The following is a 13,521-nucleotide window of genomic DNA, read 5'->3' on the forward strand; positions in this document are numbered from 1 at the left end:
CTCGCTGGTTGCTATCTTCTAATGATTCATATCCTCCCACCTAAAGGATAACAAAAAGATAGCAAGGCTTCTCAAGATAATAGAATGAGTATTCACTCACTAACTAATTACTGATGACACTGTCTTTCCTACAGTCAACCCTCGAAGATCCGGACTAAAAGGGGGGGGGGGGGACCACCTGCCTAAAAAAGCAGTGTCCAAATCTTCCGGCGAATGTACTAAATGTATAAAAACGATAATATAAAAAACATCCAAAATACAGTACGTATTATCCTGACCACTGGGGTTAGTTGTACAGACTTTTTCCTGTGAAAAAGCCATAATTTTCAGCAACATATTACTGTACTCACTTTGTACTCACATGTACTACACTGAAGGACAAAATTTTTTGATCTCTTATGCAAACTATTTGATGTTTATTCTTAAATTATTTGCTATCTTACAAGGATTCCAACAATGCAAGTTATATTCTGCTTCCCTACCCCACCTACGGAGGGAATGCATGGGTGGTAAGGATGCATGGCCCAATCACAGTCTGATACGTCATATGACATCAGCGATAATGTAAGAGCGGCCTAATGCGCACCACTCACCGTGCCGCTTCCCGTGTATGGTCAAGAATGGACCGCGTGGGTAGAAAATGGCGCAGCAGTCTGGACCTCTCCAGCCGCTCGCCGCGTAAATGACCAAATTTACTGCGTAATTAAAGCATTTTCATTCTGGCAAGGCGCCACGTAAATGACCAAACGCATAAACAAAAGCCGCGTAAATGCAGACTATACAGTGGTCCCTTGGTTAACGAGCACAATCCGTTCCAGCAGGTTGCTCGTTAACCGAAACCATTGTTTCAATGGGTTTTTGGGTAATTGGTTCCAGCTCACCGAAAATTGCCTAAATTCAACAAAAAAGGTAGAAAAGTACACTTACTTTGAGGTGTGTATGTAGAAGGCTCCTGGATGATGATGATGATGGGAATTAGAATGGGGGTGGAAGAGAAGGGAGAAGAGAAGGCATTGGGGTGGAAGAGAAGTCACCCCATGGCACCATTTCACCCATAAAATTTTAGTTCTCTTGGTGTAATTCAAGATTATTTTCTTTAAATCAACACTGCACTGCATTATATATTGTCAATATGTAAAATAAATTTCAAAATGACCAATAATTTGCTTGAAACAGAAAAAAAGCGTTTAGTTGAAGAGAGTCTCAAGCAAGATGTTACCTCCACTGAAAACAGAGAGAGACTAACGCCTGTCTGGTGTGTTAACAGGCTGGATGGCACGCCAGAAACTAGTTTCTTTACCTTCAATTATGTTCAATAATTGTTAAAATGACTAAAAAAGTTAATATTAAACTTTTAAAATTATTGAATAGTATAAACTTCTTGATATTTACTAAAATAGTAAGGAATTTAAGCCCTAAAACCGATTACTGTATTGGCGGACTAATACTACAGCTGGTGGACCGCCAAATGCAAGCGAAAACATGTTGAAGTTGGCTCGTAAAAAACTTGTTAATTGAGGGATTGCTCGTTAACCGAAGTTAAGAATTTTATGGAAGGTAAATCGTTAACCAAAATCTCGTTAACCGAGGGATCACTGTAATAATAATAATAATAATAATAATAATAATAATAATAATATAATAAATAATATTTATAATATACATAATATAATAATAATAATATTAACAATATTAAAGATTTCCAGAGATAAAATAATAAGATATATAGTGAGAAACATATATACAGGATGTATATTGTGTTGTCATACACCTAGACCCCGACTTACGACGGGGTTAGGGACCCAAATCCAGGTCGTAAGTCCGATATGGTCGTAAGTCCGATATAGATAAAAAAAAAAATTCAAAATTTTTTTTTTTTTCAATTTTTTTTTAAAAATCTACAATGAAATACAGTACACTAAACGTAAAAAATAATGAGGAATGGATACAGTACAGTAAAAGTAATAAATAATGAGGAATGGATACAGTGTGACTGAGCACTTACCTTAAATGTAGTCAGCTGAATGCACACAGGGCCCCCATAATTTTCTATTTACAGGATACATGGAGACTATATTAATTGGAAGAAGCAGAAGAGGAGACAGGGCTGGGTGGGTCATCAATGTCGCTTCCTTCAGACAGGTTTATGTACTGTGGTAACTTGCTGGTTGAAGGTATTGGATCATCTTGAGGGAGTGAAGAGGCAGCACTGGTGGGGCGTGAGGAGCCAGTACTGGGGGACTTCTTGAAATAGGTGTCCAATTTAGACTGCACAGTTTTCTTTTTCTTTTCATTATAAATTTCTCTGTAGCAAGCAAGTGAATCTTGGATCATTCTGTCAACTTTGGCATAACGCTCATAATTTTGATCCATGCCATCAAACATTTGCATTCCTTTATTAATTGTAGCAAATGCCTCTGCCATATGTTTCACTGAAAACTTTTTGGGGGGTGCAGGCTCTTCTTCTACATTTTGTCTCTCTTCTTCCTCTGCAACTTTCTGTGCATCTAGTTCAATAAGATCCTCGTTACTGAGCTCTTCTGCTACACTTTCAACCAACTGTCCAACATCTTCAGTATCAATTTCTAACTCCAGCTGTTTACCTAAGTCCACTATCTTGTTACTAATATCCAAAATAACTTCACTTTCATTAAATCCTTTGAAACTGTTCACATATCTTTTCAGGATTTTCTTCCATATTCCATTCATGCAATGTTTTGTAACCTGATCCCATGCTGCACTAATGTTCTTTATACATGACAAAATGTTGTACTCCTTCCAAAACTGTCTGAGCGTTTTCTCACCTTCAGTAGCAGCAACAGCCTGAGCGAAGGTCGTGCGTAAATAATATGCTTTAAAGGCAGAAATAGCACCTTGATCCATGGGTTGGATGATAGAGGTAGTGTTAGGTGGCATGTACACTACCTTAACATCAGGGTGCATGTCGTCCAGGTGTGGTGGGTGTCCCGGAGCATTATCCAAAATCAGTAAAATCTTGAATGGAATCCTTTGTTGCAGACAATACTCCTTGGCTCGTGGAATGAAACAAGTCATGAACCAATCCTCAAATAGTACTAGGGTCATCCAGGCTTTCTTGTTACTGCGATAAAACACTGGCAGTGTGTGCTTGCTGACATGTTTAAAAGCCCTGGGGTTCTCTGAATGATAGATCATGAAGGGCTTTAGCTTGAAACCAGCAACATTCCCCCCAACAGAAGTGTAATTCTGTCCTTGAATGCCTTGAATCCGGGCATTTTTTTTTGCCTCTTTGTGGATGTATGTCCGGTCAGGCATGCGTTTCCACAATAATCCAGTCTCATCCACATTGAATATTTGCTCTGGCAAATAATTCCCTTCCACAATCACATCATCTAACTCCTCCTTAAAAGCTTCGGCAGCACCAACATCGGCACTAGCTGCCTCTCCACTCACCTTAACACTGTGTAGACTGTAGCGTTTTTTAAATCTATCAAACCACCCTTGACTTCCTGTAAAGGTTTGATCACATTCATCTCCTGCCTGCTCCTTCAGGCTTTGGAACAGGCTTCTTGCTTTAGCCTGTATGGTTAGAACACTTAAGGGTACACGCTTCTGTATCTGGTCTTCTATCCATATCACCAATAATTTTTCCATATCGTGGATAGGACCTTGTCTTTTCTTTGTTATTATAGTTCCCTTTATAGGTGTTGTTCCTTTCACTACTTCACGAATACGTTCCTTGTCCTTCAGAATAGTGGATATAGTCGAGTGTGAGAAACCTAGGTCGCGTGAGATTGTTGCTACTGTTTTTCCATTCTCATACTGTGTTATTATCTTCAGTTTCATCTCAAAAGTAATTGCCTGTCTCCTTTTCCTTGGAGTACCACCAGCACTCTCACTTTTACGCTTTCCAGTCATTATAAAGTCAATTAAATACAATAATAACGAAAGTTCACAGCGCGATCAGTATAGGATACGATAGCCAAACACAAACAAAGCGCTCCACTGAGTGAGTGCAGCCACGAGGCGACCCAAGCCATCCCTCCCTCTCGCCCGGGACGGAAACGTTTCGGTATAGAAAATGCGCGCGTCATTTGAAAAAATTTTTGGTCACGGCGGTCGCAGTCGTATGTCCCGTATGGACGTACGGTCAAAGCAGGTCGTAAGTACCATTGGACGTAAGTCCGTATAGTCGTAAGTCGGGGTTTAGGTGTAGTAAGAGAAACAATTGAGACCCTGCAATTCAAGTTCATAAATTTGCAGGTACAGGTTGAACCTCCCTAATCCGGTACCTCCAGTCGTCCGACAAAATTTTAGTTTGCTGGACGGCCGCTAGTAGTACCCACCGGTTCGGCATACCCGATGTTTACATCTGGTTCTTGTGGAGTTTGGTGCGTTCCTAGGTATTTCAAGTGTTTCTGTAATATTTCACTTGTTATTTACACTTAATATGCCTTCTAAGCATATTTATTTAATTATTTAATTTACTGTACAGATATTTTTTTCTTCTTCACAGGTGAACATCACTAATTTATGTACCGTAACTATTTTGTCATTTTAAGTGCAGAATGAGAATTATTGTTATCTAGTTTTGTTTATTACAATTACACTGTATAGTACTGTATTATGTTAACTGTAGTTGAAATACATTACCTGTACAGGTATTTCATTTTCATATTTCTTTCTTTATCCTTTTGCATGCATATTTACTTATATCATTTACATTAAAACTGTGTGACAACATTAATACTATGTATTTTACAAAGACCACCTGTGGTTCGGAAAATTCTATAGTCCGGCACCGATCAGGTCCAAAGGGTGCTGGATTGTGAGGCAAGAGCGGTACCATTCTACCCACCGGCGCCCCAATAATGTGATTGTTCAACTAATACCAAAAGGTAATTTACGCGCACCTATTTTTTAAATTACGCGCTCAAGACAGTTTACATTTGCCGCACATATTAACCTGGTCGCCTGGCAGTGGAGTCGCGTGTGATGCCTGGTGAGGTGCTTGTAAGTTATTACTATAAAGTTGCACTCATATCAACATCAACGATTTTAATATTACTGTATTATTAATAATAATAATTATTATAATAATGTAATAATAAAGATTACTACTACTACTAATGATGATAATGAAGTATTCTGTACAACAATTGTGACGACGTCCAACAAGCTTCCCGCGTATCGCTTTCTCAGGTCACACCAGCACTACTTTTTCTCTGTGCTCTCATTTGCATTGTGTGTTTATCACGTACCCTTTTAGTGCTAAACGCTGTTTTTCCCATTGAGCATGTCTGGGAAACGTCCATCTGCCTCCTCTGGGGTACCTAAAGCTAAAAAGCCACGAAAAACAATCGCAATGGAAGTGAAATTAAATGGGATCGCCCGTCTTCAGAGAGGAGAGAGCGTGTTGGAGGTTGGCCGCGTGCTTGGTTTAAGTAAGAGCACTGTTCGTACCCTGTGTGGTATGTGATGATTCCCCTAACCTGTAACATTTACATGTATTCTTATGGGAAATTTATGTTTAATTTATGTGTTTTTGAATTAAGCGGTGGTTTTCAAGAACGTAACCCCTGCATAAAACGAGAGGTGGGTGTACCCTCCTTCCACTCCTGGAGCTTCTTTATCCTCGCGGTAAAGGTCATGCATGCATTGGGCCTAAGCTGGTCAACTTTTCACAACGTTCACTTTTTGTTGTAATATCAGGGTCCTATATGGTTTCATGGCATCAGGTGCATCACTGAGTCCACTCTTATATTTATTGGCCATGGTTGGGACTCAAATATATAAGGGGTGAATGGTCTTGCTGACTTGGAAAATGAAGGCGAAATGGCAAATGATGCTATGAACCTAAACATCACTGGAACCCCTCACAGCCACACAGAGGATGGTGGCAATTCTTGGCCAGTAAATGCTCCTAATATTTCATTTGTAAATCCAAGTAATCACTCACTTACTACCAGTTAGGTTATCAGAGGCTTGTTAGTAACAGTGAAATGTCATAACCCAAAATTTACAACACAAGGTGTTCCTGTAATAGCTAATATTTAATTGTACTAAAGTTTGTTCATCCTGTCTAGTACTGTACTATTGCATAAATGAACAACATACTTTTAAAAGTTTTTCCTTTTCTTGACTCATGAGCTGAGCTTGTTTCTCTGACGACATAGCCACATGATGGTTGATCTCTGTCTGTAGCTGCTGTACCTCTTGTGATGTCTTGGCTAACATATCTTGTGTGTGATGCAACTGTTGTCGAAACTGTTGCTCATTATCAGCTGCTACTCTCTCTTTGGTAGCCATTTCACTCTGTTTATTCAATGCAGTACATTTTAGAAAAAATAAAATTATAAAATATGAAAGGTGACCCTTTCTTATATACAGTATACTAAAAATGGAGGATTGCCAAGCCTACAGCTAGGCAGCCTAAGTAATATGCATACTATACCTAGCAAGTTACAGATCCAGGTGACCCTAAACATTAGTGACTGGTTAGTATCCTTTGACTAGATTTACCTCTGGAACAATCCAAAGGTCATTCCTATTTTGTCATCGCAACTGTTGTCCTAAAAAATGGAGAACTATAAGCAAAGGTTCCCATCAAAAGGAGAAGGTCTACAAGCTCTGATATCATATAACAAATTGGAACTTCACCTCTCAGCTGTTACGGGTCAAGAGATGTGTAAGAATCTAAATGTGGAGGGGAGGAGAGCCTAGGGCTGGCCAAGAATGACATGGGGAGAGACTGTAAGAAATGACATTAAGAGTTAAGAACCTGACAAGAGAGGCTGCAAGAGACCATGCAACATGGAGAGCTGCCATCAAGCAATTGTGGCTAACTCACACAGGTGTGAAAAATGACTGTAAAACATAACTGATGATGATGATCCAATCCCCAGATATGTTTACCTGGTTCTAGGAGAGTGTGAACTTTGAGAATGCAAGAAACGTAATTCCCCAAAGCTTTAATATCACCTTAACAATGTAAATCAAAATTAATAGGAGATTGGAGCCCATACGGATTGCTGCCTTCCTTTTGACCATTATTTAACTACACCTAAGAAATAGATCTGATCCTCTCAGTTCCTTCTGTTGTTGAGGATTAAGACAAAGGTGTACTAACACTGTATTGTATAATTTTACCTTCAAAGCCTTGCAGCAGTCTGCCAGATAACTAAGCTTAAGCTGGGTGGGTGCAGGTGCAAGGGTCAATGCCAAGTGACATAAATGCTTGAATATGTTGACTTCCACAACTTCCAGTGTAGCATTTCCTCCACTGTCATCTGAGAAGCGCAAAACCAGCACAAACCTAAAGAAAGATAAAACAAATCAATTACAAAAATGTCACATGTGCGGCAATGTATTAAAAACCAAAAATTTGGGAACACAGTAAACCCTCGACAACTCGGCACATGTGGGGCTCTGGCCTTGCCGAGTTACCCCAAATTCCGACTTATCGAGGAACTCCCCCCACCCATACAAAAATACAATAAAAAATTATTGACCCATATTTGTGTACAAGTAATTACTAAATGTAAAAAAGTAACACTCTAAAGTTCAGCGATGTAGTACCGAAACAACGTTAAGCGGGACGACGTTAAGCAAGGACTTATTGTATATCATGTTATCATCCTCCTTCTCCACCTCCTCTTCAACCTTTTCTGGCAGTTTTCTATGCTTGCAGCTGTCCATGCTGCAGTCACTTGCAGTTTGTCTCGCCAGGTTCTTAACTGTAATGTAATTTCTTACAAGGCAAAACTCTCAAGCCTCTTCACTTTTTAATATTAAGGACAATCTGGGTAATCATTGAATTTACTGCATTTGCTTATTAGGAGAGGTAAGAAATAACATTAGTAAAAAAAAAAAAAAAAAAAAAAAAAAAAAAAAAAAAAAAAAAAAAAAAAAAAAAAAATTAAATAAAACAATCCTTTGAGAGACTGCAGCAAAGAGAGCTGCCATCAGGTAATCCCGTATAACTCGAGAAAGCATGGAAAATGGCCATAAAATGATGATGATGATGATGATGATCCCAGTCACTGGTTGGGTCTTTCTATCTGAGGTCATGACTTGCTAATTATACAGCTGTGAGATCCTAACCTAGGTTATGGAAGAACAATGGGTAAACAGAGCTAATAAAAGTTGAAAACAGAAATGGAAGATCCCATGTACAGTATTTATCTAAGACTTACCTAGGTGAATCCTTTTCATTTTCTTTGATGCACGAGTTAACCAGCTCAACAAACTTGTGAGGAAATGCATTAAAATCAACCAGTAAACCTTGAGCTTGCCTAAGACTATGGTAGTCATCTTCTCGAACTACACATGTATACAAAAGAAATGGATCTTGATTGTCTGTAAGCCTCACTAGTAGTTCCTGAAAAAAAAAAAAAAAATAAAAAATATGGTTATCAACTTCTATGATTGCAGTAAAGTTACACAGTAGCTGTCAACCCAAAAGTTATGGTTCAAGAGGCTTCCCTAAAATGGATAATTATATAGAGGATACAGTCCAGTACTGTACTATTTTGAAGGTGTCCAAGGAAAGCAAGTAAAAAACCAATGTAAAGTACACTATAGTCTGGGTTTACGCGGATATTTTATACGCAAATTGCCATTTACGCTGCACCTGTCCAGACTCGCTAATTATTATTTACGCGGTAAATGCCATCATATACGCGCCAAGCGGCGGGCAAGGTGCTGACGTCACCGCTGACACCAGACTCGTGCTGATGACGTCGCGGACTGTGACTGGGCCACGTATCCTTACCACCCACGCACCCCCTCTGCCGCGCGCTGTGATTGGTCTATTTAACCTTGCTCGCCCTGCCACCAGGCTGGTGACCTTGGTTGTGCCAGTCTCACTGTCCCAGCATATACTCACTCATGCCCAGGAACCAATTTTGTTTTTTCTTTCTACACAATGGCTTCCTATGGATCCCCACCACCTGAGAAGCCCTGAACTACCTGGCCCAAGCCGCCCCAAGCCCAAGAAGGTGCGACGCGCCTTAAGCTATGAGGTTAAGTACAAGATCGTTCAGGAGATAGAACAGTGGTTCCCAAACCATGCGCCGAGAGATATAATTAGGTGCGCCGCGAAAGAGCAAGATTATATTTCAAAATGTGAAAAATACAAACTGAAATTCGTAATAAAGTTCATATATAACTGTCAAAGTGGCAAACAACTAAACTAAGACTGAGAGGTGGTTTGTGTCATTCAATTCATTTAGGCTAATTATGGTACGACAGTGCTATTAAATTTTGAGACTTAAATTTCATAAGGATAAGAACTAAATTTGCATCAATCTACCCTCGTAATTTTCGTCTTATAGACACATTCGATGCATAACTATGTTTCAGTTTGTTTCAGTCATAGCAGAAGTTTTCATTTCAATAATGGATTTTGAAAAAACCATTGAGCTAAAATATAAGGTGTTGAACGAAATTTTTTAACACATCCTCACGTATTGCACCGGATCAAGACCATAACTATATTTCAATTTGTTTCATTCGTAGGAGTAGAAATTTTCATCTTTTCAATTGATTTTGAAAGGCTCTTGAGCTAAAATAAATGAAACTGAACAAAAGATTCCGAACATATCTTCACGTTTGCGGACCGTTAAGTTATTAAATATGAGACATGCTGTCACTTGTCTCAGTTTGATACTTGACTTTGTTAGCAAGCTGTGCTCTTTGTGCCATTCATTTCATATTGACTAAATTACCCATAAAATGGATAAGTTTATTAAGAGGAAACATAACAGTGACGATTGTGAATCTGAAAGTGAACGTTCGTCAAAAGCAACCAAGCCTAGTGATAATAAGGCTCTCAAATAATACAATCCATAGGAGAATTATTGATTTATCTGCTGATATAGAGGAAAATGTTCAGAACAAACCCAGAATTTGCTTTACAAGTTGATGAATCTACTGACATTAGCAACAAAGCACAATTACTTACATTTATTTGCTTTATTGATGGAAACCAAATCATAAATCAGTTCTTTTGTTGCAAAGAAATGTCACTCACTACAAGAGGTCAAGATATCTTTGATATTTTACCTGACTACCTCGAAAAATGGAATTTAACATGGAAGCCATGTGTTGGAATATGTACTGATGGGGCACCATCTATGGTAGGCTGTATTAAAGGTTTTGTATCGCTCGTACAACAGCAAAATCCTAATGTTATACGTACTCATTGCTTCCTACATAGGGAGGTACTAGTTTCAAAAACAACACAAGTTGAATTAAAGCAAGTATTAAACCAAGTTGTTGAAATGGTTAATTATATTAAAAGTACAGTAAACCATTGAAGTCTCGCTTATTGAACAAATTTGTGTTGATATGGATTCCCAGCACAAGCACTTAATTTTACACACACAAGTCAGATGGCTCTCAAGAGATAAGGTGCTATGTCGCATACATGAACTCCAGAAAGAATTACAAGGTACTTGTATTTTTTGAAGAAGAAAAACATGAATGCTTCTGTGAATATCTTTATGCAAATTTTTGATTTCCAAGCTGGAATATTTAACCGAGATATTTGCACAACTTAATAGCGTCAACACAAGTATGCAAGGTAGAGATGAAAATATTCTCACTTCGACGGATAAGCTGGTTTCATTTAAAAAGAAAGTTGTAATTTGGAAAAATAGAGCTAAAGATGGTAACTTTGAAATGTTTCCCTTAATATGTAAAAGCTGCATAAAAGAAATGGCTCCTATTGTAGTTGAACATTTGACAACTCTGGAAGAAAACATTAACTTTTATTTTCCGTCATTGAACACAGAAGAGTATGATTGGGTTCGAAATTCCTTCATAAAATTCCATCTACAGGTAATATTGGTCCAAAATTATGCGAAGAAAAGGAATTGGCATCTATATCCAGTGATCGTGGACTTAAAATCAAGCATGCTGAGTTACCTATTGATACATTTTGGATTGCTATTAAAGAAGAAAACCCTCAATAACATCAAATCTAAAAAAAGAGAGAGGCTTCGTTGCATCGAAGAAGAAATGAGGGTTTGTCTTTCTCAAATACGTTCCAACATTGAAAACATTACCAAAAACCATCAAGCATATGTTTCTCATTGATAACTTTGCTCCATTTATTGAATAAAGAAGTAAGTACATACAATTTTTCTTTATTTTTAATTATCTATACAGTATTTCTACTTTATGCTATGCTAATATGTATAAATATCTCTTTTGAATAAATTTTCGAATTTATGTACAAAGTGCGCCAAAATATTTTTACTTGTCCTAAACAGCGTCGTGAGTAAAAAAAGTTTGGGAACCATTGAGTTAGATAAAGGCACCAGGCAGGTGGATCTGGCCAGACAATATGGAGTGAATGAATCGATGATCCGCACGATCAAGAAGGATGCCGGCAAAATCAATGAACACATGAACATTACCGAGTCTGTAGGTGCCTCGCTGGTGAAATATTGCCACAATAAGGTGCTGCTGAAGACCGAGAGATGCTTGGTAAGTTACATTATTCGTCAATCAAGAAGGAACATGGTGGTCGACACTTGGGCACATCCCTGTGTGCCCAGCCATCTCTTCTACTAACGTAAGTGTTAAAAAACCTAATATTATTGACATTTCTCTTATACAGTACTGTATATTAATTGTGTGCATACCATCATAAAATTAAGATGTTAATTTTACTACAATGTACGTATTGTGTCGGCGATAGCCAAAAAAAAGGGTAGTCTGGCGGTCGGCCGAGTCTCTATTTCAATTAGTCCCATAGGTTCTGTTATTTTATTTATGCGTTTCGCTTTATACACGGATCTCCATGGGTTTAATTAACTGAGTAAACCCAGACTATACTGTACTGTACTGTATTGTACTTTTCTCAATTTAGTTAGAGTATTATTATTTTTTGCATATTCTGTCATGTACCTGAACACCAACTTACTTCAATATTCTCTAATACACTGTACTGTACTCTCAATGTTATTAGTCTACAAATAAGCTTTAATTGTGTCATCATTCTCCTGCAATCACCATATAACTTATTCCTCACACTCATGTGAAAACAAGTAGTCACTCACACCACCACACAGTCACTGAGTCAGATACTTAACTATAAAAAAATCTCATTTACCCGTACTCTCATGTAATATGTGGAAAATTAAATAAATGAAAATTATTCAGTATTTTCAAATTTCATATTTAGAATTCTGAATTCCTCAGTAAAATACAAGACTAGATTATTTCATAAAGTAGATTTTCGGTTGACAGATACTTTACTGTACATGTATACAGTATTTGCTTACAAATTAAGTTATGGTGGAAATTTTTAACAAAACCTAATAAAAGATGTTTTTAAAATGAATGAATACCTTTGAGGAGGCAGGAGGTTTAATTTGTAGTTCTACCCGTAACTTCAAGGTGCGTGTAGTGGCTGTAGCAATGGCAGAACCAGCCTCTACCACTCGCAACATCACCTCACCATCTGACAGAGTATCTCCACTTGTGTTACATTTATGTGTCTCCATCCTACCTTTCCTGGAATAATAAAAGTAATTCTGTACCAAGAAAATGGTTAGATATAAAATGCAGGTGCTTACTGTAGTTCAGTTATACTGTACAGTACTACTTGACACCGTGGCTTGGGTATACCCAGCCCCATTGTTTTTATCCTATACTACTGGAAGAGAAAGTGATAGTGTAAACATTATCAATATGACTGAACCTATAAGTTTCACCCACTGTAGTAATAAGTTTGAAAATACATAGTACCTAATTTAGCTAACTTGAGGTTCCCTCCTCCCTGATATACAGCAGTATTTGGCCCCATTGAAAAGTCCCTTTATCCAAATAAAATTGAGGCGTTGCGTGGAGAAATTAGCACAAGTGCCACAATTATGTTTATGCCTGCAAACGGTTCTTAAAGCACCCTATTTTCATGAGGTGATGGATGGAAAACAAAAATGCTACTGACCACATAGTTGAAAGTCCAAAGAAAAAAACCCAACTCTGGTCTCCATTTCATCTCGTCAAAGGTTAGGCGAGGTTAACAGTAGTGTCAAAAAATTATTTGCATAATTTACAAACATTCAGCTTCATTTTAAAACAAACTGCAACATTCTAGCTAGAATACTTTCCGTGTTATCAATATCTGAATGTCACATTAGGGGTTAGGTCATGTTCTGTGCATTTTATATCGTTTTTATTACTTGCTGTCATTTTAAAGAATGTGAAAAAATGAACGAAATCGAGCAACTTCTGGTGGTAGTGCTGTTTTCAAACATTAACCTTACCTCAATTAACCAGCTGAAGTCACGGGCCCTTCATAGTATTCTAAAAATGTATATTATATATCACGGCAGGCAGGAGGTGATAGTGGCCACTCTCACGTTTTAAATTTTTGTGGAGAGAGAGAGAGAGAGAGCGGAGTCATGAATATTTTGGTGAGGACCAGGGAAAGTATAGGGGGTTACTGGAGGAAGCGTGTCTCCTTTACTTGGCTTGGAGGCCTCAAATTGACAGGCCAGCTAAGAAAGAAAACGATCTTCTTATCTC

General features: G+C 38.0%; 1 protein-coding gene and 1 long non-coding RNA gene across 2 annotated transcripts in view; one reads left to right on the forward strand and one right to left on the reverse strand.

Annotated features, from left to right (window-relative positions):
* The window catches only part of LOC121853863 (spindle assembly abnormal protein 6 homolog), a 34,680-nt gene extending 21,276 nt beyond the window's left edge, over positions 1-13,404 (reverse strand). Inside the window, exons 1-5 of the mRNA XM_042348241.1 lie at positions 13,260-13,404; positions 12,339-12,504; positions 8,175-8,359; positions 7,129-7,294; positions 6,097-6,294 (exon numbers count right to left, since the gene is read on the reverse strand). Of these exons, the coding sequence (XP_042204175.1) occupies positions 6,097-6,294; positions 7,129-7,294; positions 8,175-8,359; positions 12,339-12,494 (705 nt within the window). The 5' untranslated portion in view covers positions 12,495-12,504; positions 13,260-13,404. The remainder of the gene's footprint in view (positions 1-6,096; positions 6,295-7,128; positions 7,295-8,174; positions 8,360-12,338; positions 12,505-13,259) is intronic.
* Positions 4,168-4,652, forward strand: LOC121853864. The gene is made up of 2 exons (XR_006086417.1): positions 4,168-4,370; positions 4,496-4,652. It is a non-coding gene; the product is annotated as an uncharacterized LOC121853864 (long non-coding RNA).
* Positions 13,405-13,521: the final 117 nt, after the last annotated feature.

The sequence above is a fragment of the Homarus americanus genome, unplaced genomic scaffold (assembly GCF_018991925.1).
Source record: "Homarus americanus isolate GMGI-L3 unplaced genomic scaffold, GMGI_Hamer_2.0 scaffold18703, whole genome shotgun sequence".
NCBI lineage: Eukaryota > Metazoa > Arthropoda > Malacostraca > Decapoda > Nephropidae > Homarus > Homarus americanus.